A 25,489-nucleotide genomic window follows, 5' to 3' on the forward strand; every position below is an offset into this window, starting at 1 on the left:
AGAAAGTGGAGCACAGGATTATTCTAAATTGGCCACCTGAGCACTGTTCCCTCATCGCAATCACAACACTATCTCCAAATTTGGAGACAGTGTTGGGCATGTTCCACTGCTGGTAGCCTGTAGCTCGTCATCTTAGACTATATATTTTACTATGCTGTGCAGAGCATGAGGCTGCGCACCGGTCCACCTGCGCACTGGCTCGATTCTGCAAAGTCACTGCTGCACACGAAAGACTCTTTTGTATAGATTCTTGGAGACGTTGACGGTGTCACGTATGCTTTTGGCTGTTCCTTGCCAACCCTTGATTAGATAGCTGGCAGCTCATTTCTACTGAAGTTTCACATTATAGAGGAACCTTTAAGAAACTAAGTGCTTGGAAAAGGTGACACTTTTCCCAAGAAGCAACAGCAGGAATATTTTTCAGGAGGTGCAGGAATTTCATGAAGACTGACTAGAATAAACTGTTTCCTCAAGGCTGCAATCATTTTAACAGCCAACAGTATTTTTTTAAAAAAAAGAAGAAGATGTTGTTTGTATAGAAAGCAGTGATGTAATTTTACCATCCTTCCTTCAGAACGCTACATGCAAAAAAAAAAAAAAACAGCAACATTGTGAATAAAATTCTTCTTGTTTTGTAGCACCTCTAAACACTTTAAATATCTCAGTCTGGCTGTGAGGCGATGTAATCTCTTCCAATCGAAGACATGTATTACACAAAGTAAAGATTCCTTTTATGACAAATGAAAGGCAGTGAATTTTGAACATAAGCTCATTTTTTGCTGGTCTGTAGGATAAAGTCACATCAAATACTTTTCAAGATTTCTTTTAAATGATCTGTTCATATATTTTCTATTATTTTTTGAATTTTCTTTTGTTTTGCACACTGAAATATAAGGCAAAGTTTGAACATGAAGACCTTTTTTTTAAAATATTTGAGATCACATTGAGATCAGTGTGTGCTAAAATATGAGACTTTACAGGACCGATTGTTTGTTTTCCTCATATTTTAACTAGCCAATACTCAGACAGGTTCAGGAGGTTTTTATCTTTAAAGGTTTTCGAGATTTTCATGTTCAAGCTTTGCCTCAGGTTTCAACGTGCAAAAAATTGGTCTGAACGTTCATTTGATTTCCCTGGTTTTAAGGTTAACAAGTTTAAAGCATGGCCTGTGGATGTAGTTCAGCATGCCACTCATGTCACCTCGCTCTCATCAGCATCCTCCTACTGCCCAGTGTCCCACGGGTCCATTTTTCACCTCCAAAGGAGGCAATCACCAAACGATGAAGCACAACATGAAATGTGTGTACAATATGCAGATTGATGCATTAAAAGTGTGTATCTGTGTCTGTGTGTTTGTTCGTGCTGACAGAACAGATGAGCAGCCACAACAAAGCGGGGAACAGAAAGTGATGAAAAGCCAGGTAAGCAGCGAGGGAGACTTTACCTGACGCGTCAAAACTGAAAGACATGCTAAGTGGCCGAATTACTGCAACGAGAAACGTCATGGACAGTTATTGTTTGTGATAGAGGCACATCAAGTCAAGACTTACTACTGTACATACAAGAAGTTGGTATTTAGTGAGAAAAGAATTGAAATGGCATGCTTATTGTCTTATTTCAGATCCCAAAGGTTTCATTGCTTTCATGACGAGCAATAAGAGGATTTTTGAATAAGTCAGCCAATGGGGAGACACTGCAGACAACACAGTACTGGGTTCAGTGTGTTAATAGAAGTTGCAGACACTTAGCATTATTGTGGCATACGACTTATACTCTGTTGCAAACAATATAAGCCACAAAACAATAATAGGCATTAGTTGCAACACAAATATGAACGGTTAGGCAGCAGCAGCTACAATAGCACAGAGCATAGGCACAAAGTAGGAACATATAAAAGAACAGAAACAGCTCAAAGTAATGAAGCTAGTGCACACTTCTTATGTGATTCTGAGGTGCAGGCATCAGATCCATACTTCAGCTTAAAACGTCTTAAAATTTTAGAGCGAAGTATGGTTGCATGTGTATGGGAGTGTGCACGTGAGTGTGCACTAACGGGACTAAAAGATACCAAGAGCAGGGACAATGAAGTGGGACACCTCCTTACCCAGCCTTCCTCTGCGGACCTCGTCAGGAGAGACCGGGCGAAGTTTCCGCTCTGCTTTGATCTCCTCCAGGATCCGCTCGTGCAGCGTGGGAGGAGGCTGAGTCTGTGGCTTCAGCTTCCGAGCTGACACCTAAGTAGTGTGGGTTGATGATGGGTGGCACAGAGTGAAAAAGGGAGCATACCAACACTGACACAAATGTACAGGGCTGTAGCCCGCAGGCCTGCTTCTCTTCGCCTCTTCGGGTCTACTTTGACTGATTGTTCACCTGATTGCTGAGAGATGAGAGCACTGCTGAAAAAGCAGCCTGCTAATCCTGCTGCAAGATTGATATCAGCACAGAATCCATTATTTCTCCAAATTCAGGCTGCAGTGAGACGTGAACACCCGTGTGCTTTACAGAGTCTGAATTTACAGTCGATCACATGTAGTGGAAATAGTCAAGTCTAATCATCGGGATGATTTTGGCTTTAGCAACAGCAAATCAACCTATAAACCATCTCCTGACATGAGAGTCACAGTGTTTCCCACAAATAACACCAGGTTAGAAGCAGGAAATGTCTTTGTTAAAAATCCTTATTTTTTCAGAGTGTTTACTAATTTGCAAATGTGTAGAGGGATTATGGGTTTAATCTCAGTTTTAATGTTTAAATCAATCAGATTTGTTAGTACTCACAGGATTGAGAGGGGGTCTGGACCTGATGAACTCCAGGATGACTTCATGAGCACTTTTCTTTAATCTTGGTGGGATGTCTCCATTGACCTGAAGCAAAGGAACAATTGGTCTGCTTATATTAGCTCAGACAAACGCTGCTTCTTTCAGGAGGTCATTTACTAGATGGAGAACATGATGGATGGAAAAATTAAATAATCCAAACTCAAATAATAAAAAAAACACAATATCAAAAAAAGTATATATGGACATTTTTAAATTTTCTGTTGCAAGACAACCAAACCCAAGACCACATACATAAGGCTGAGATTGATGATTATTTTTAATTATCATCAAGGCTGTCAAATTTTCCAGCGTTGTTCTCAGAGCCCAAGACGTTAAATCATGCTTGGGTCATCTGACAGTCAAAAAACTAGTAATATTCAATAATGGTTCTAATATAAAAGCAGCAACTCCTCACTGCTAAATAGAAAGACTTTAATCAGCGATCACAATAGTTACAAAATATTATTTGAAGTTTTCAGTTTTGCTATGAATAATGCCAAATGGAAGAGTAAAGTCATGCATATGCAAGTTTACACCAAAGCAACCCGTTATGGTACCGTTTTCTGGAGCATTTCATTAAATGATTTGAACTGTGGTGGTGTGTTTTCTAGATGTGGACTTACACAACAACTTCAGGTATCACACTGAAGCCTTAAAAGACTAAAAACAAAAGTCAACAGTATACTAAAAAAGTGATTATTTGCCCTCGTAAACATGAAGCCATGTTTGAGTAAAATGCAGCTGAAATATATAAAATCAAAGGTTTATTTATTTAAATCATTAAGGAAAATATGTTTGGTATAAAAAGAATCTAAAACAATCAAGTGAAATTTCCATTGACTAGATGCCATTAAATGTAACATAGCATTTTATGAGTGTATGCAGTCATCATTTCATCACATTAGTGAAAGTCACAGTTATACAGTATCCAATAATAATCAATGCAACCTTATGATTTTCATGAAGCAAGCGTTTCCCTGCTGGATCAAAACAACAGTGCAGCACTGAGTGCAGCATTCGAGTAATATTTTCAAAGCTGCAACACGTGTTTTGACACTGACCATGACTTTACGTAGTTTGTAGCGTTTGGACCTGATGTCATCCATGAGCATCTCATAGGGAGTGAGCTGGTACTCAATAGGCAGAGGGTTGTACTGACGCTCCTGCACCTTCTTCAGCTTGACTCCTTCACGCAGGTCCCTCATCACCTGAACCCAGAATCGAGCCTGAGAGGAGAAGAACTAGTGAAAGAGGAACCCAGTGTAGAAAAGAGAGGCTAGCCTCTGCTTGCACACAGAACAGGGAAACAGGGCGCCATCATCATGTGCAGTGGCCATATCAATCTCAGCATGGTTCCTGAGAAGTTCTTTGATTACTGTGTGTTTACCGTGATATATGAATTCATGGAGATATCTTCACGTGAACATTTGAGGCTACAGCCAAAGGTTGAACATTGCATACCCAGTCAGCATTCTGTAACTCGTTCAGGTCTCGGCCAGGCTCCTCTGATGACTCCTCCATCTTACGGAGGTTCTGGTGAAAAAGAACAAGATCAAATATAAAAAGTGCTGTTTTGGTAAATAACAAGACATGTTCCCATATGTAAGCTGTTAAGTGGCTTCACTCAAATAGCTTTGAATTCACAGCTACACAAATCTTTATTTCTCTCATGCTGCCTGTTATGCAGCTCCTGATGTTAGTCTCTGGCTTCAAACACTCACTATTAGTTCCAGACTTTTAAAGATCCCCCTCTGTAAAATCATAGTTTTCTTACTGGAAAGTTTCACAGAAACTCAAGCTGTAAGAACTGTAAGCTTAATGCATATCTTTATTATTATTATTATTGGAAAATAATAATAATTTAAGACATTATAATTTAATAATTTAATAATTTGAGACATTATGACAAGAAGTATGAAGTATGGAAGCAAGTCCCCTTTAATGCTCCCCTTTAACTTTTATATTAACAGGATGAGACCATAACAAGCTTGTAAAAAGCAGTAGACAGACTGAAAATGTGTTTCCTCTGGTTAATCTTTGCAGTGATGCTGTCCTGATCATGTCACCGGAGGGGAAAGTTTGGTAAGACAATCACGGGAGTTTGCCCAGCTGACTGCCGAGTTAAAACCTCAGGCCACAGGGGAAATTAGAATTCACCATCATCCTACGGGGGCACAGCTGTGTTGACTGACTGCTTACATAATATCACTCGCAACAGGCTTTTTGGTGCATCACAAGTCAATATGTCTACAGTGCGTACAGTACTCCAATCAAAAGATAACAAGATGGTCACTGATGCTTTATGATAGCCCATCAAAATAAATAACTGATAATCTAGCCAGTGAAGAGCATAACAACAGCTTAGTTCAACTGCTGTAAAACACCATTATCTCATTTGGATGGACAGCAAAACTCCAGATCAGATCAAAGCAACATATTTTCCATTCCACTTGAGCAGCTTCTTCCACGTGTTCTGCATTACTTAAATCATGAAAAGTAATCCACAATGTGAACGAAACCTTTTTGCTGCTAAAGGGGCCACAAAATAAAATATTCAGGGCATTTGCCAACTGCATGTAAAACCTTAGTAATTCTGCCTTCTGTTGAGATTATTCATTCATTTTCTCTCTTAACAGCTGACAAGAAGCACGCAACCCTGAGCAAATAGGAGCACAAGTTGTCTGTGAATCACCACTAATTCAGTTGCTGTTCAGCAGCAGGAGGCATGTCTGTGGAAAGATAAAGGGGCTTTATTTGGCAGCGATGTCTGGTAGCAGTGGTTGGATGAAGATGGACTTTTCTGAAATGTGTTTAACAAAGAACACCAAAACACACAAACAGGACAATGGGTTTGAAAGGAATTTAGGCACATTTGGTTCTTTACAGAATAATTACTGAGAGTCTACAGTTAGGTAGCAGGTATACGAGTCTGTACACGGACTAAACGCTGATTGATGTGTTTAGATTAAATAGGGATGAATCTATATGTCATTAGGGGAAATGGCAGATGCCGCTCATTTTATGCTGCTGCTTCTTATATCAGCTTACTATTAATTCTTAGGGCCAAATTTCTTTAACGGGCCAAAATAGCTAAAATAGCATCATTTTTACTTAATCACAGTTAATTTCACCATCAAGCACAAACAAAATAAGACATGCTTTTGTTTTGGTGCTAAAAGTTTGAGCAATAAACAGTAAAGTGCATATTGCAAATGTATCCATCATTTTTGCCTTAAGAAAGAAAATCCTGAAAAAACATTTGCAACAGCTTCAGCACAAAAATCTGTGAGTTCCCATCTTTTACATGCAAACTTGTCACTGTGCTCTCTTTGTAAGTACTGATAGTATTTTTTTTTTTTAATGCAACACATTATTAAATCTGCCCCTTATTGACTTCCTCTGTTGCATTTGCTGAATAGCCTAGATTGTATTCCTGCACAGTTGGCTATCCTATTCTATTTTTCTTGCCTCAAAGGACACTAGTAAGCAGTGTTGCCAACTCCTCAGTAAGGAAAATCGCTATTGGCTGTCCTAACAGTCGCTAGAAGTCGCTAAATGACATCATCGCCTAATTTGCATAATTGGTCATGCTAATGTAATTGCAACCTACGCTGTTGGAGAGAGAAATAACATCGTGAAAGAGAGATAAAGTCAGTAAAAAACGTCTTAAATCCATTTATAATTTATATCTTTTAGTAATTATTGTTTTTTAATGTCACAATTCCAACCCTGCTGCTTTATCCGGGCTTGGACCGGCAAAAGTGACCCGAAATAGGCACTCTGGTGGAGTTACTTTGTGTGTGTGTGTGTGTGTGTGTGTGTTTATAAATATTTTAAAACCTTGTGGTCCACAAAACAACTGAACAGTAAAAGAACTGACTGCATTACAGTCAGTTCTTTTACTGTTCGTTCCTGCGCGATTCATTTGCAGTTTGGACGCATAGGTTTGAACGTCTCCTGCCCTGATAGCAGCTGGGGGAGGACTATCCTCCACCTGTGAGCGCTTTGGCATGGGCAAGGTGCCCATGGCAGCACCCGCTGCTTATTGAGAGTAAGAGCGATACGCGTTTTCACGTCAAAAAGTCATAAATAAGGCTCCAATAACACCAGAAGAAGTCGCCAGATTTGTCGCTAGTCGCTTTTTAGGAAAAAAAAGTTGCCCAAGGGGGTCTGAAAACTCGCTAAATATAGCGACAAAGTCGCTAAGTTGGCAACACTGCTAGTAAGGAATGTCTTAGCAAAAAACAGTATAATGGGTATTAGACAGGAGTGTACCTTGAAGTGGCTCGCAGATTTTCACTTGCTAGTGCCTCTCACATATATATGGGGTTTGAAAATATAACTGCTACTGGAATTGTTAATCTTACTTATGGTAAATAACTGTTAATAAAATCTGTTTACCATGTTAACTTTTTTAATTTATTTGTGGTGACATTTTGATGTTTAGCATGTTATGTTTACCATCTTGCTTTAGCACTTTAGCATGCTAAGGTCTTTTGACATTGCATGAGAAGAATGGCATAGGTGGTCACAATGACAATGCTAAGGTGATGTTTAACAGGTATATTATTCATAGTTTTAACTATTTTAAATATGTGTTAGCATTACTAAACTTGTTAATTAGCACAAAACAAAAAGTAGAGCTGAGGCTGATGGAAAGCTCATTCATTAGCATTAGCATTATAGGTTCCACACATGAGTTCTGTATAAATGGTACAACATTTTATGTGGTACAAGAACCATCGCAAAGCTATACAATGGACTCTAGTTCTTTTGGCACGTAAAAAAAACTGACTACAAGAAATACGTCTGTATGCTATTGAGTTTTAACAAATGACAAACACAGCGATGGTAACAACTTCAGTTTACAATTACTGCAACCCCCAACTTTCCTCAAATTTAAGTTTCTGTCTTAGCCTGTTCCACTCTGCAATAAAACTCTCCTTTCCTCAGAGTTGCGTAACTGACCTAATCCTCCCCTGTATTCATTCAGCTGCATTACACGCAGTGAAAGGGCAGCAGCAGTAGTGCATAGCAGGAAGGAACCCTGAGGTGAGACGTACAAACACATGCACACAGCTCCTTAAGGAAACTGTTCCAACCCACAGCTGAGCTCCAAAATGCTCCCAAGGAAAACAAAGTCCACAATGACTCCTGCCTGTGATCTTAATGGTTGGGTAGAAAAATAAAATAAAAACAGAGCAACGAGACATGACTTGAAATAAAAAAATGAGTCAATAAGACATCTTTGGTAAAAGAATCACGTTGTCAACTGGCATTACATTTGCTCTCAAAGACTTTTCTTTAGAAAGATTTAGAAAGATCTGCATTGTGTCTGTGCAAACCTGCTAATCATCGATCTCTAGGGAACATTATTAGAAATCACCTGCCAGGATCCCTGCCTACAACAGGCATTACACCAACAAAATGCTGTGGAGAGAATTAATCTTCGGTGGTATGAGAACAACTTGTTAAAATATTATGGTGCAAACCATCCAGCCACTACAATAGGACTGTTTTCATGATCATGCCAGGCTGAACTCAGCGCTATTGGAAGACTGAGAGTCAGCATGTCTGCAGATTTAGTCATCTATGTCTGACATGCACAACAAACATGTCACTATTTTTTTCATGGTGGCTCACTTCAACCTGTCAGCTGGGAGGGTGTCAGTACATGGCATGTCACCCGCACACAGCACCCTTGCCTTACCAGTTTATATCAAAATTGCTACTGCAAGTGTTTTGCTCTTAATCATCACTGTCACCATAAATGTGTTGCTACTTTGTAACCTCATAGCTTGTTCTTGTATAAGGAAATCAGTAGTTTTATTTCTGTTCTCATTCTATTCCATGTATTCATGTATATTAGAATTAATGAGTGGCCCATAAAATGAAGACAATAAAATCTTCATTTTTAAAGCTGTGAGTCAGAATCATTTGTGGTTATATCACAGTATGAGTAATGTAGGTTGAGCACGCATGTATATTAATTCATTCGCTCTTTCCCCAGCCATTCCCACGGATGCCTTTCTGCATCAGCTGACTGCCTTCTGCGCTGTCACACAGTAAACAGGGCTTTCACACACATACTGTCTTCATGTCTTTGTGAGTCACATTCATGTGTATTGTAAGCTACAGTCAAGCCTAGTGATGGTGATATAACTAAAAACCATTCAGGTGGTTTATAAGAATCTTTGATACTTAAGATAAGATTTATGGTTGTTACATAAAAATTGTCTTCTCTGTCAATAGTTAGTTAGTTGTTCTCAGGGCTAGCCAAGTGGTCAGCTAAATAATTAGCTGTGAGTCATAACGTTATTATCCATCATTAAAAATTTAAGTTATGCAGATTTTCCTCCGTTTTGTCTTTTATTGCCTTTCTGACTTTTGGCTGACGGAAATTCTTGTTTAATTTGGACACAGCACAATTTGTCATGACATCAGTCATCTTAGGCAGACAGCTAGCTTCCGAGCATGAAGAAATCTGTGAGCCAGTCCATCATCAAATTAGGCTGTAACAGATGAGGCTACATAGCTGCAGAACAGCCAGGGTGCCCATGCTGACCCCTGTACACCAGCAAAAGCATCAACAATGGGCGCGAGAGCATCAGAACTGGACCACGGAGCAATCAAAGAAGGTGGTTTTGTCATGGTCCGGGTGAATACGGGGTGTTTCCACTCTGCTGGGCTCCACCTTCAGACGGAGACTCCAATCAGCTTCCACACCTGGTTCCAATCAAGTCACCTGCATATAAGACCAGCGTTCACGACAGACCCCTGCCAGATCTTCTGCTAACACATGTTAGTGCTAGGCCGCCAAGCCCTTGCGAGAACTCTGGATTACTGTTTTTTCTCCTCACCGTGTTTTCTTTCCTTTTTCGCCATAGGACCCATCTGCCTGCCTCCCTGCTCAGCTCCCCACTCCAAGCCTATTCTGGATCTGCTTTGGACACTCCTCACCCGGAACCCCCTGGACACTCCCTCCTCGATTGACACTCCAAATCTGCGACGCGTAAGCCCAAACCACCATAGCCTAATCCTCCAGCTGTGATTCATTGAGACTACCACTGACTACTTTCCTCCTCTCATCATAGTGACTTCACACCTCCCTCCAAGCCGCTGCCCCCTTTCTCCATTCCCTGGATCCCTCTGTGGAATCCAGCCCTCAGAGTTTCTCGTTCACAGTTTTGCCTCACAGTTTTCCGCTCATAGCTTTCACAGTTCATAGCATGCATAGGTTATAGCATTCTTAGTTTTCTGTTTTGTAACTTCGCTCAGCTCTGTAAATAAACTCTGTGCTCACGCCCGTTTTGCCTCCCTCTGTGTCTGCATTTGAGTCCACACCCACTGCCTGGCCCTCTCGGCCGTAACAGGTTTGGTCTGAAGAATCACGTTTTCCTTTGCATCACATGGCTGGCCGGGTGCATGGCTGTGGCTAACCTGAGGAACACCTGGCACCAATGGGAAGAAAGGAAGCTGGCAGAGGCAGTGTGATGCTTTGGGCAGTGTTTCTTCTGGGTCCATGTGGATGGTACTTTTACACGTACCACCTACCTAAGCATCGTTACAGACCATGTACACTGTTTAATGGAAACAATACTCCCTTATGGCTGTGGCCTCTCTCAGCAGGATAATGTGTAACACAAAGCAGTAATGGTTCAGAAATGGTTTGAGGAACACAACCACACGTTTGAGATGTTGAGATATTTGAAATCTTGGCCTCCAAATTCCAAAATCTCAATCCAATTGAGCATGTGTGGGATGTGCTGGACAAACAAGTCCCACCTTGCAACTTGCAGGAGTTAAAGAATCTGTTGCTAACATCTTGGTGAAGATACCACAGCAAGACTCGATGGGTCAGGGCTGTTTTGACAGCAAAAGGACTCACACAATATTAGGCAGATAGCCATAATGTTATGCCTGATCTGTTTTATCATAGGACCCTACCTCTTTGGCACTCTTGATCTTCTCCAAGAAAGTGCGCAGCTCTCTGGTTTCTGTGTACAGGGCTCGGCACACTGCCTGGTAATGACTGGGCGCATCTGACACACTGGGTAGATGAGCTGTGCACAGCTAAAACAGAGGAAGCAAAAGGATTTTCAGTTCACACTTCACACAGCTGCACTGAAAGAAAATCAAAAACAACAATCAACAATACATTTTCGGTGACACACAATTCATTTCTAAATTTCACGCTCTTACATTCACTTCATTAAGTTTCAAGATTTTCTTTGTGATTTGTTTGTTTATTTGACAGCCTGATCAGGTTTTCAGGTCATTTAGGACTTTATTAATTGATTGATTTTGTGCTAAGACAATAACAAGCTATTATTTTGCAAAGCATTGTATTAGATCAGATAATTTAAAGTATAGCAATCTAACAAAAGCTGGCATGACAATGACAATAATTAATCTGACTATTTTGATTGCTGGTTTCACGGCTACAACAACAGCACGCGTTTAGGCTTTAAATGAAGTATAGATAGTCGTATCAAGCTAGCACTTAGCTAATGGATCTCAGTGGCATTAAATAAAAGCAAAATACCAACCAAAAGACACTTGTAAACAGCTGTTATTGACTGATGAACACAATTCACAAGACAGCTCTGCCTGAGGTCAGCCACACTGCTGCTCCACAAACACACACACAGCGATGACAAAATATGCCCTTGTTTCTCTCAGAGGAACAGAAGGTACCTTTGGCCAACGCTCTGCATGCTCTTGGCATCCGTTTGTCCAGACTGCAAAAATTTCACTAAACATGGAAAACACCAGACAACTGTCTCATTTTAGAAACTTTAACCTGCCAATAAGTGTGGGAGTAACAGAAAATAATGGGTTCAGTTAAGTGTACATAAAATTCATATTTTTTAAATACAAAATCAAAACAGTTCCATTGAGTGGATAAATATGGCTCTAATCTAAAATAGTGTCATCGGGGGTTAGTACAGTAGGACAAAAGGTAAACCAAGGAGCACAGGGGGTGAATGGTCTCAGGGGGAAAACAATTCAAACTGACAGCTAGAAAGCCACAGGCCAGACTGCCACACCGCTCCCATGCATCTCCTTGGAGAGCAGTGTTGGTGTGCATGTGTGCACTTGTGTGTGTGACTGGGTACATAGTTATTACGTAAACAGTGCACAGGCATGCGAGGACTGACACAGTGACTCTGCTCCATTGGACAACAGAGATGCATGCCTCCCAGCAAAGATGAGCCTGGCAGCCCGAGTGCACTGTGGTTCTGAGCTCTGCTTTCACTGCTGAGTTTAATATGTTGAATATTTAATAGTTTAATTTTTCCTAAACACTTGCCCTCTTTGTTTGCATCTGTTCCTGGAATACCTTGGTAGATGATGTTTTCCTCAAGAACTGGAGAACTGTTTTAGCTTCACACATAGTAGAGAAAATGTTTTATAAGTGTGTATAGTTCCAAACACTTACACCACTCATGTCTGTTTGGAGAGATTACTATTTTATTTCACTTTCCTTAGATTTGGAATTATGGATTTTCACTTGCAAACGAGTGATTACCTGCTCTAAGTGGGAATTACATCGCCTACGTCTTCCATTACTGGAATCATTAAGTTCTGTTTTCTCCCAGCTGTTGCAGGAATCCTTGATCAAAAAATATTTTATATGTGACTGACAGTGATGGGAATAACGGCGTTACTTTTTTCAGTAACGAGTAATCTAATTAATTACTATTCCTATCGTTACAACGCCGTTACAGTTACTAACAAGAAAATGCGCGTTACTATTTTACACTAGTGGGAACACAACGAATATGACTGCACATTTACGCCGACATCATCCTAGTGCAAAGACAAGTGGAAGCAGACAAAAACAACAAGCATGCATGCTACAAACTTTACCCGAGTCATTTAGTCATTTTTTGTTTTGTCTGAGCACATACGTGTGTGTATTTACATATATATTCATATTTGTAGATGTAAATGCAAGTATGTGTAATTGTATATGTCGTTTTGTACTGTGTATGTGTGAAATAAAGATACAATAACAATAATAGCTGATTGGTGGACCCTCTAGCTCTTACCCAGCACTAACTACTGCACCTCCATTCTGCCCTATAGGATTAATGTTTTCATGGGTGACCACTTTGTCCACTATTTAAAAAAGCTGTTTTAGCTCATGTTTTTTACAGTATCAGCCCACTTTAAGACAGCTTTCTCTTAATTGGCCAACGTCTGTACATAGTGCTTGTGTGCCTGTGTTTCTTAGCCGTTTGGTGCCTTGCAGAGATGACCTTTGAGGAGTAGATATCAGCTCAGAGAAACTGTTAGTATATCAGTATGCAGAGCAGCTGGAAGCCTCTGCTTTTGAGGGGATTACTTTTACATACTTAACACTTATTAACTAAAATTACTTTATCTCTTGGCAGTATCCTTTTTAACCACCAGCCATCAGTGGCTGAACATACATATTAGCGTCCACCAGCTGCTTACATTGAAAATATCTCTGTAGCCACGAATGCCAGAGACGTTATCAGAGTCCTCCACCTCGTCCTCTTCCTCTGTGGCCTCGTAGCCTTCGTCAAGGCATGCTTCCCTCTCAGCCTCAGCCATGTTAGTCATGAGATCAATGAGCTGCTCTAGAGGAGGACTCAGCTCCCTTTCCTCATTCTCCTTCAGCCCGTAGTCCAGAGCCTTGTAAATCATGATCCCCAGAGACTCGATCACCTGCAAGACAAAAACAACTAGTTTATATGCTATTACTAACTCATGTCTATATGTTTATTAGAATCATCTGTTTTCATTAATAAATAAAATGTAACATTTGTACATCTAACATGCCTCGATCATTTAAAATAAAATTCATCTATAAATATGTTGTATCTGATAATAAAGATCATAATAAAAATGATACTCTTTATTATACATTTACTCTTTATAACTGTTAACTATTTGTCACATAATAAAAACAAATATAGATTTGTCCCTTTGTTATTCAACATGATCCCCTCTAGTGTATCAGGCCTGAGCGGAACACGTGTGATGTGTTGACTGCACGGCTCTTTGCAGAGACAGCTTCCTCTGTCACCACACAAACACTCCCTCATGAAGATCATATGCACAATCAATATCATATGCATACAGTCAGGTCCCAGTCTGGTCCCATGTAAAGAAAAAGAACAGTAAAGCAGGCTTTATTTAGGGTGTGGCTACTTTTTAAGCCCCTCCCATTTTAACCTGCAGTATCCTCATGTTTGTCAGGCAGATGATATATGATCAGTCACTAAGACTGTAACTAGCTGCTTGCTTGCCTCTTACCATGTCTTGTGTGTGTAGCATAAAGTGGCTTCATCTCCTTTAAACAGCCATCTCTATTGGCTGGAAATGACTGTAAAATACTCCACGTCAGCGAGAACAATAAATTGTCTTTTTTCATAAAGAGTCACACCTTTTATGTACAATAATTGTATATTAGTGTAAAATTAATGATTCGAGCAGTTTCAGCTGGTCATTTACGTGAACGTTTCTGTGAATGAGAGAGCAATAACCTTTATGCAGCTGTATGCAAACCAATCAAAACACTTTTAAGACACTATACTACTTTCTGTGGCTTCATCACATGTTTGGGTTGTAAACACAAGCAATAAACACACATTAATATTTAACAGGTTTAGCAAGAATCAGCCTGTTGTGACCTTACCTCATTCAACAATAATACACACTTGACAAAAAGGATAAACATTAGAGTGTTTAAACAAAATTAAACAAAAAATTCTTACTAGGTGAATAGCTTTTGTCAGACCAACAGTGGCAACAGCAGCAAAAGCTTAAAAAATCACAGAAAATTACTTTAAAAAATCATATATTATTTTCTATTTCTCAGGCTGATGCATGTAGGTCAGGAGATGGTGTGCTTGAGTTTTCCTGGAATTGGGGAGTCATGGTGGATAAAGCAGACATTGCCAAAGCCAAGATAAAAGAGTGAGAAATCACAGAGAGGATTATTCTGCAGCCCTGAGCACTTAGACAAGACTGAGAGGGGCAAAAACCAAAGCAAAACACTGAGAGAAAAGACAGCAAGAAAGACATGGGATGAAATCAGAGGGAATAAGGGGAGGTCAAATATCAGGAGACAGGAAAAGAGGAAAAAAACAGATAAAAAAACAGAAAATGATATGTTGAGAGGTCAAAGGGGGCAGTAGAAAGGTCAGGCACAAGGATCAAGTGTGTGTGTGTGTAGACATGAAGATCAAGGGCAAATCAATGATTGCTCATGGAAGGAGGAGTCATATGAGACATCCCCCCCCCATCAGTGGGTAATGGCTGAGTTTTCTCAGGGGGAAATGAATGCGACCTCTTTGTCTCAGCTCCACCTGGGCCCACACCCACTGACAGATGAGACATATTCAACCCAGGATGAACACACCCCACACCCCGATTTAACCAATTATCAATGCATAGTTCACCCCACAGTATGTTTTACTCAATAATGTTTTAACAGTAAGTGTTCAGTTTGTGGATTTTTAGGCTCCTGTTTCTTATCTCCTCCTCCTCCATCATAAAAAGCCACGCCTTAAAGTATTCAGTCAAGGTCTGAAACAGCATTTGATCTGCAAAATGAGATTAAATGGAACAAGACGGACTACAGCGGATTCAATCACACTTTTTTCTTCACAGCAAAGATTAAGAGCATCGAGGGACTCACATTGAGATATATTATTCTGTATTTTGCTGGAGTGGGTGTTTAGTTTAAACCAGCATCAGGACCAGAATGGTGCTCATTTAAAGAACAAAAGGTTCATCTTTATAGGCTGTAAGAAAACCAGGCAATGAAGTTTGGTTACAGAGAATTATGACAAATAATCGAAACAATCCTTGGCATAAAATTGGCATTACAGAGCAAACAGATATTCCAGTATTTTACAATCCTAGCGTCTCTTTATTAAAAATAATATGTTTATAAATTTATGTAATTTCTCTCGAACTTTTCCTTGAATTGCAACTTGAAAAACAAAACTTTCAAAATGAGCTCATCATTTAAGGTAAAGGAGACTAACACGTTCTTGACAAATAATAAACTACAAATTGCGACTAATGGACAAACCTGAGCTGTCCCTGTGACTGTGAGGCTAAAGCAAACATGTCTCCATTCTACTTTAAAGTCTCCCTGAATGGTTCCCAGGCTTTCGGGCGACCAAGCGGAATGATGAGATGGAAAGGAGGAAGCAGGGGGAGTAATGCTACAGCTTTGTATAGAACCTGACCTCAGATACAAGCACCAAACATCTAGCAGGATATGATGCGAGCACAGACCCTTATATTTACATGGATCATGAAACATTTAGCCTCTGTCCTAATTAAGTACATTATTGATGTATGTCTGTGAATATGACCAGGTTTCTGCTGCCACTTCTTCACTGTTTTAACATAAAGGTTCCTGCAGTCTGGAGTCCAGTATATCACAGCTTAACTTGTTAAAGTTGCTTACATTTCTATGATCTGTGTCTCTGTTAGAAATATGACTCCTTTTTGTTAACATACATCTCCTATCTGGAGATAAAATAAAGTTAACTAACAGTCCACTTAGCCAATTAATATTTTCAGCACCATATATCAATACACACAATTCAATCCATTTTATTAATATGTAGCAAATTTAGTTAGACATGTATGTGTGAATAACCAGTTCAGGTAAAAACAAACTCAAGACAACAGTGTCTGACTGAGGAAGGCTAGGAAGGACCACAGATGGAGAGGAGGCTGGCGGTAACAATGCCTATGAATGTGGCAATGAATACCAGCTGTAAGAGACAGTGACTCACACTAGCTTGAGATATTTGGCTTTGGGTGGCCAAACACCAGTTCCAGCTTTACAAATTGAACAACGGCTGAAATGTGCGAGCTCTGCTCTCTAATATGCAAAAGCACTCAGCAAAGGGCCATAGTCTAATTACCTAGTAAAGCCTTTGAAATTTGGAGGATTGTAGGAACAATGTGGGGATTTTAAATACTTACATGTCTTAATTAGAGGGAGCAGAGAAATTAGGTCATGTCTGTGGCAGTAAACAGGAAACAAGAACTGGGAATCCTTTATTTTTAAAAACTAATTACTAGCACTACGGTCGATTTCAGTGTTTTCAGAATATTGTGTTAGGAATTGTACCATAAAAGCTTATTTCATATACCTTTTTGACAACGACAGGTGGAATTTAGGATCAGTGACAGTCCACCTGGTGTCATTTTATTTTACAAAGCCATCGTGGGTTTGCCTGGTATGGTGTTCTTAGGGCAAGGGTTTCAAACATAGGGCCCACATATGAGTGCGAAATAGCAACAACATTTCAAAAAAGACCTAAACCATTCAATAATAAATAACTGCAAATAAAGACAACAGTCTCCTTTTGGTTATAATCGTCATGACTGAAATCAAGTATAGCATTAGTTCCAGGCCAGGAAGTCACAGTCACACCAGCTGATCTCAGGGCTAGCTCACATTAGCTACAGCCTCAGCTGAGGCTTCTACCCATCCTACTGGCATATCTCCTATAGGGTCCACTATTTCATTTTCTAATCGAACATTTCTCTCATTAATCACTCCCTCATAAAGTTATGCTATGCACAATGTGCACCAACTTCTACTTCACAAGTGAAGACTGTATATTTAAGTTGGGGAAAAGAGAGTGTCTTTATTTTGGGTCTTTTTCTTAGGAGTTTACCTTTATTATTGGCTGCTGAATTATTACAATTGCTGAACAGCACAAAATGCAAAGATAACAGGTGCTTTGTGCTGTAGTGTCCTGTTTTCCTTCTAAGTTAGGGAACTGTGTCACCTAAAAAGCCTTAAGATAGCACATCAAATGTTAAAGCTTACATGTTTTACTCATTCTTTGGAAAAAATATACTTATCATGATTTTGATGCCAACAACGCCTTTCTTAATGGCTACATTTTGAGCAACTTGCTAACATCAACATGCCAGTGACATGCTAGTGATATAGAGTCGGGGCTGAGTGGAATATCCTTTCTGCTGTCAGAAAGAAAAATATGTGTCTAATCTATTTTATTAATATTAGTTTTAAAAGGTCAGAGGGAAACCAAATAGTAATACTTCATTATACGAGGGAAATCAACATGCCAGACCATGGCAACCTTTTCAATAGTCATCGAGTATTTCAGTTTTAATATGAGTGGTTCACTGAATGATGTTACATCCCTCTATTTCTTTTCAGACCACTTGCGGGTCTTCCAAGACCGGTGTTGGGTCACCTTACATTTTTCAGTAACAGACTAATGTAACTACTGTACTACATTCATTCTTCAGTTATTTGCACACTTAGCAAATAGATTTTTAAAAAGCTAGCTTGTTATTAAGCTGAGTAAGACACTTAAGCAGCAGCCATCACTCAAATTCAGCAGGTAACAAAAGCAGTGGCAGTGGCGATCACTTCAGTCTCCTTGGGCTTGTTTTCACCTTTATCTACGTATTACAGAAATTTAAAAGCAAAAGATCATATATGTGTCCTCATCAGGATAAGGATTTGTGTTGGCATGTGGAACTGAAGTCTAAGGTTTATATTGTTAACTAACAATTTGTTTCAGGTAATTCAAACACAAAAGTAACGTGATGCAAAGTGTAACAAATTACTTTCTCCAGTGAGTAATTAAGTAACAAACTAGATTACTTCAAAAAAGTAACACAAAATATATAATGTGTAAAACACATTATATATTGGCATGGCTGAAATCAGATGAAAACTAAAACTGTTAGTTTGTAGGTGGCATGTCCAAGCTGTACCACAGCAGCATGTCTGCCACACCTGCAAAGTCTGACAACAGAAATCTGAACTTTTTTTTGCTTCTGATACTGACCAACATAATAATAATAATATATGTCAGTGCAGTTCTCTACATCGAACCTATTTTAAAACAAGTGAATTCAGTGAAATTCACATGATTACATAAAAGTTGAGTAATAAGAAATAGTGCAGATGACAAAACGTCATATGTCGAAGCATAGGCTTTTTCCTCTTAGGCATAATTTTTATCCAGTTTCCTGGCCATGCTGCTCTGGGCTCTGACTATCATATGACTGGGAACAATTACCTTGGTTTTCTTGGAGATGTAGAACCCAGTGAGTTCACATATAGAACAGAGAAAACCTTTGAACCACACAACATTCTTTCCCCCTTAGTAGTTTGCCTCTACTTTTATGCTGTCTGTTTCTCTTCTTTCATGGCAGCACAAGCCTTAATGGGAGAGTAAATGCAAATGAACATTAAACTCGCAGAGAAAAGACACATAACATCTGACTGAATTTTCTGTTTACATTAAACACTGGATGTGATGTTAAACTCTAATCCCTTTCATGGCGTTAAAGCTCAGGACTTGAAAGAGCACAAGGTATGCACGGTTAAACTTTGGCAGAGGGGAATGTGATGAAGCATAATCCACAAATGCCTGAGGTTACACAGAGTCACAGGACTAGGATGCTCCACTGAGGAGTCAACAACAGCCTTTTTGCTAAAGCTGGCGCACATAATCATCATATTTATGTCAAAATATCTGCAACTCCAAAACAAAAAATGATCCATTTTTAGTGAACTCATCTATTCTGATTATCAGGCAAACAGCGTTAGGCTGCCTTATGCCGTGTCGGTGAATCCAGTTCACTGGCTATGAAGAGAAGCAAATCATCTGACATTCACAGCCAGATCATTTGCAAGAGTTCCTGCTGTTTGAAGCCGTGTGCAGATAATGCCCATCACACATATGCTCTTGTTCAGCTAGCTCTGGGCTAATTCCACACTGCATGCTATAGCAGAACGCCTTCAGTCCTGTCAAGCATCAAGCAGCTCCACCAACTTGCAGTAGCTTTCTGATCCATTCTGCCACACACTGCATTGTGAGAACTCATTTGTGGTGCAAAGCTGCTTAGCGGGGATTTGTCTATACAGTTTCCCATTCACTGCTTCTACAGCGGACTGCATGTGTATGTGCTCGGGTTATTTCCTGACAGTCCATCTGTTATTGCAGCTCTATTACACGGCAATCCAAGTCCTCAACGCCTTGAAAGCTACTGCGCGCTATCTCTAATAAACTGGGACGAAAAAGTGTGGTAACTGCAGTGACAAAACAGTTCCTAAAACTAAATAGCAGAGACGCCAACCCCTCCGTACTGTAAGACATTTCCAGAAGCTATTATAATGATCATTAAGAGCAGCTGATAATAGTGCAGTGAGAGTGCACACTGTCAGTTTTACAAAGACATTTAATTAAGGGTGAACATTCTCCCAGAGCGCTCATCAAAGGAGGAGGCCTTGCTGGGTGACATTTTAACTAGTCAATCAGAGTAGCCAGCTGGGAACTCTGCAGCTGAAAGAGGAAATAGGTTGGTAGAATAGACAGACATACAGTAGATACAGACTTTATTAATCCCATATTCAATTTATTACAGCAGCACAAGGAAAGGAAAGGAAAAGAGAATTAGTGATATATTAGAAAATAATAAAATAAAAAAGTAAGTAAGAAAAATAAAGTAATAAAAACCCCAAACTGCTAAAAATGCAGAATCAATAAAATACTATATAATAGTAATTTTTACTGTGTACAAATTTGACTTCACATAGTATGATACACTGGAAGACATGTCACAGAGATATTTTTTTTACATGTACATTAAGTGCAGTGGGAATGATATATATACATGCATTTGTTTGTAGGTATTTATCATGTGTGCATATTTGACAGTCAAACTGCTGTTGGCATGAACTGTAAAAGTAACCAAAACAGAATAACTGCTACAGCCGCTCTGTGTTTCAAACGGTCAGTTTACATATCAGCTTTGGAAGACTCATCACGGTAAGTCTTGCTCAGCCTGTGAAAACAGTTCTGTAAAATGTCCTGTCAATCTTCAGGAGATTTTCAGTTCCTGAGAAAATAACCCCTGGCTTTGGATTAACGGCTGCAGATTTAGAACAAAAAACTGTACACAGACCCCAGAGTTTGGAAAATTACAGGAGTTTGTGAGGCAGCAGTGAGGCTACACAAGCTTTACCTATAGCGACTAAAAATCAAGCTATTTTAGCTTTTGTTTCTTTATTTCATTGTAATAAACCTAGATTTATGTAATGGTACATTTGTCGAGTAATACCTTACAGAAATACTACAAAGTTTACTTTAAAGTTTAAAGAAATACTACAGTTTCCTTTTGCTTGAAGGTTAATTTAGAGGAATGTTCAGTTTTTCCTCCACATCAGAGCTGATGATAACTGTTCGCTTGGTTCATAATTCATTACTTTGCCTCTTAATACCAGCGATCAAGGCTCATTATCCATCTGTACTGTGATGTCATGTCCAGCACGCCTTTTCAACAACTGACAGAAAGTAAGAACAGAAAGTAAGGACCTATACGATTAAGAGTTCATCCTGATACCTCGAGCTGAGGTCTCATCATCAGCTACAAGGACACTTGGAGAGAACATCACTGGCCAAGATCAACACCCTAGTTTATGTTTTCACCACCTGGCTACTATTTTTTCAGTGTTACCTGTGGTTTGCACCCTAAGGTAGGTGATCTGATTTCTCTCTCTAGGACAGAGCACTGCTCTTCTATCTACTTTAGTCTTTAGTTGTCCTTCAGGGCTTATGGCGTTACTGGGCCTCACAAGTTTATATAGATTTTTTAACAATGAACAAGATGATTTGACCACCCTTAATAATTCTGCAGTCACATACCTAGAAGCAGAGATATTAAATGCAAATGAAACACAGAAGTTTTCTCCTTAATTTCTCATAAACTAACAACAAACCATGAAACTCTCCCTGCTCGTGACAAGTGGATAAACCCAGAATCTTAGTTTCATCCTTTTTCTATCAGGACCGGCTCATCATAGCATGATGTCGACTCCATTTTTTTCGCAGTGCGTTTTTTTCCGTATGAATTCTTCTCAAAATTTAAATAGTTTTGTAAATCTGAAATTACTTCAAGGTATTAAAAAGCACATCTCATTCCTGTATCAAAAAATGCCCAGCTGTCAGCGGTTGTCATGACATCAGGACACTAACCACAATTTCGCTGCTGAACATGCAAAAAATGTGTAAATACCTCAGACTGGAGACAGTCTGGTATTTGCTTTGTTGGACTGTTCAGGTCTTTGTAAAGCCTAAAGTGAAATCCATTCCTTACTGAGAAAATGAAAGCACATTTTGAACTTGTTTCATTTGTTAAAGGTATTAGTTTTAGAGGCAGGGGAGCCAGAGCAGTGGCAGTGCAAACATTAGGATTAACACACACCCAGGGCTTACGACAGTTTCAACCATAGCACTATCTGACACTTGAAATAATCCTACAGGGTGTCCGCACTGTAATCTGAATGATATCTCTGTTGTTGTGACTGACTGCTAGCTTACTGTAAGTAGCTAATGAAACCATTCACAAAGAGTAAATATTTAAAAAGATTATCATGTCATTATTGTGGACAGGAAGCCATTATTTGTACGTACAGCCACATATTTCTCTTCATAAGTAACTCGCTAATTGAATGATTGGTTGTGTTCCAGAAAATCTGCATTTGCTCAAGTCTCAGATTTAATCAACTGCAAACAATATTCACAAACTAACTCCACCCAAAGTAATCACTTTGTGTGAGTACGCTCATTTAAAACACGTTTGAAATTAAATTTATTTATCATTTATTTCCACTCAACAAGCGGATTCCACAACATATATAAATACCAAATAAAAAAATAGATACCAAATTCTATTCACCTGCTACTCTATAAACAAGTAAATACATCCACATACAAAACATGTGCAAGTGTGTGATGATGAAATAAAAGTAACAACAGCAGTATTAGAGTGCAGTTACTCACCTCTGTTGTTGTGCAAGGGCTGTATTTACCTGCAGATTAAAAAAAGAAAGCACTGTTATCATGAGCAGCAAAGAAGCATGAGGTACTCGAACTTTGATGCATAAATGAAAGGTAGCATATTATTCAGCTACAAATCCCGGTTCAGCTACAAAAGTTCTTTTTCTAGGAATAAAACAGCACTGACAGGACTTCCAACCAACTACGAAAACTGATTTACGTCTTTAATATCAAGGATGAGAAATTCTCAGAGAACATAATATTACTGGTACAGTGGTGTAGTTGTTAGTGCTCTTATCTCACAGTGCTTCATCCATCCATCCATCCATCCATCCATCCATCCATCCATCCATCCATCCATCCATCCATCCATCCATCCATTCATCTATCCATCCATCCATCCATCCATCATCCATCCATCCATCCATCCATCCATCCATCCATCCATCCATCCATCCATCTTCTTCCACTTTATCCGGGGCCGGGTCGCGGGGGCAGCAGCCTAAGCAGAGAAGCCCAGACCTCCCTCTCCCCAGCTACCTCCTCTAGCTTATCCGGGGGAACACCAAGGCATTCCCAGGCCAGCCGAGAGATATAATCTCTCCAGCGTGTCCTGGGTTTGCCCCAGGGCCTCCTCCCGGTGGGACATGTCCGGAACACCTCACCCAGGAGGCATCCTTGTCAGATGCCACAAACTACCTCAGCTAGCTCCTTTCGATGTGGAGGAGCAGCAGCTCTATTCTGAGCTCTTCCCGGATGGCAGAACTTCTCACCCTATCTCTAAGGGAGAGGCCATCCACCCTTTGGAGGAAGCTCATTTCCGCCGCTTGTATCCGTGATCTTCCACATTCTGATGCTTAGTTTGAACTTCAGCAGGCTGTCTTGACCATAACTACATGTCTAAATACTTTAGATTGCTGACCAGTGATTGACTGATTAGATACGTGCATTACAGTTTTCTCCATCCCTATGATGGACTGGCAAACTGTCCAAGCATCAGGTGAGATGAGATCTTAGTCTGCTTGACAATAATATTAATTCATCTGTCTTACTCTTATTTGTTGTATAGATTTGGGGCATAATAATCACCAGTGTTATTGTTTCAGATGTCACATTTTACAGTAGAGTAAAGTATCATCACAGGATTTTTAATATGTAGCACTTGGGACTTATATGCAGTTCCTCTGTGGTCAAGCACCTCCTATTTATCAGTGATAACAAGTTTGATTTTGATCAATAAACTGATTTTGGCCCACTTTGTTCTTGCCATCATTATGCAAGCTGGAATCAATTTCAACAAAATCTCTAAGCTGTGACTTATTTATCACTTTGAGTATCATGACCAGTGACGACAAAATTCTCCAGTCGAGAACCCGCGTTGGATGAATGCGCTCCCTTCAAAAGGAAGAATGTAGCATTTCTCCCGGCTACATCAGCAGAGCTTTTACATCATGAGTAAACAGCCTGCAAACAGATGACCCTCTAAACAAACCCCTGTTTTGTATTGTAATACGCAGGAATGCAACATCATGGCACCACTGACATCAGCCCACAACTTTAACTCGCATCAGTAGATTTGAATGCCGTGCTGCTGAGGTGAAGATGTGTCAACTGCATCTAAAATGAGCAGACAATCAAATGTGCCTTCAAAATGAATCAGTCAAGGAGAGTACTGGCATGAAATTCCATCTATTTCTAACAGGCATGAGCAAAAACATTTACAGTCATTGAGATGTAATAAAAAGTGTCAGGTGGCCTGGTTAAATGCTGTATTACATAGCAGACATAATGTGGGTTAAACGGCAACGGAGTCTAAAACAAACTGTGTTAGGATTTAACTTGAAGCCATGTTAGCAGATGATAGCTTCAAAAGTCCTTAACCTTTAAAACCTTTACCACACATTTATCTCATTATTTACATGAATGGCTTTGATTATTAAGCTTGTGCATTAGGAAGACAAAAGCACAGCACTTAGTAAAACAGTTTAGCTCTATTAATCAATAAACATGCAAACACATTCTCAAAATTACAGAATATAATGGATAACTGAATGAAAATCCCAACTATGACTCCAAACAGTAGAAGTTGAGTAGAAGTAGAATGCTGAATACTGTATAGCCTACATTAACCATTTAAAACCGTTTAACAATAAGTTCAAAATCCGTTCATATGAAAGCATTTGGTGTGTTATGTATGTAGGCGGAGCCAATAAAGCAGTCTGGGGATCATCTGAAGAACCATAGGGGTATATATTTAAAAAAATAACCCTCTACTTTTCTCTGACAAACTTAAAAAATAGTACAAGAACAAACAAATCCAAAAAACATATTGATATGCAGCCACTATTTGCAGCATGATGTCACAGTACACAGGCAACAGAGGAATAAAGGCTAGGATGACTCCCCTCTCCAGTGGTTGCATCCATGTTCCTAAAAATAACCCATTCATTCTATAACCATATAGACATACAGGCCAAAACCAGCATGAGCATCACAGCTGAGCCTCTCAGATTTGCTCAAAGACAAAGCAGGATGTGAAATGTATTGAATCAAAGGCCATAACACTGACTCAGCAGGGTTGTGTAACAGTGTGTGTACGTCGGAGCTGAGTTGAGAGCACTTCCCTCAGGCCCTCAGGTAGTCAATTACAAAGACAGAGATGGATAGGCATTAAGTCAGTCTGCTCTGCACTCTTTGGGCAAATGTAAATATAGACGAACATGAACACACCAGCTCTTAGTCTAACAACATCAGGTGCTTAGTTTAAGCAAATGTTCACAGACGCACCCACAGAATAAGGCAATACAAATATCACATAGCATGCAGTGTCA

At 39.6% G+C, this 25,489-nt stretch overlaps 1 protein-coding gene across 3 annotated transcripts in view; it reads right to left on the bottom strand.

Annotated features, from left to right (window-relative positions):
* The window catches only part of LOC308405761 (protein spire homolog 1-like), a 37,055-nt gene that overhangs the window by 9,838 nt on the left and 1,728 nt on the right, over positions 1–25,489 (bottom strand). For 2 of the 3 annotated variants that reach the window (XM_080896495.1, XM_080896493.1), the window contains exons 2-8: positions 22,662–22,690; positions 13,285–13,518; positions 10,768–10,893; positions 4,282–4,353; positions 3,882–4,046; positions 2,779–2,865; positions 2,105–2,234 (exon numbers count right to left, since the gene is read on the bottom strand). In XM_080896495.1, coding sequence (XP_080752621.1) covers positions 2,105–2,234; positions 2,779–2,865; positions 3,882–4,046; positions 4,282–4,353; positions 10,768–10,893; positions 13,285–13,518; positions 22,662–22,690 — 843 coding nt within the window. Of the gene's footprint in view, positions 1–1,444; positions 1,487–2,104; positions 2,235–2,778; positions 2,866–3,881; positions 4,047–4,281; positions 4,354–10,767; positions 10,894–13,284; positions 13,519–22,661; positions 22,691–25,489 lie in introns of all 3 variants that reach the window. The other variant, XM_080896494.1, reaches the window with a different exon arrangement.

Source organism: Rhamphochromis sp. 'chilingali', assembly GCF_963969265.1.
Source record: "Rhamphochromis sp. 'chilingali' genome assembly, chromosome: 11".
NCBI lineage: Eukaryota > Metazoa > Chordata > Actinopteri > Cichliformes > Cichlidae > Rhamphochromis > Rhamphochromis sp. 'chilingali'.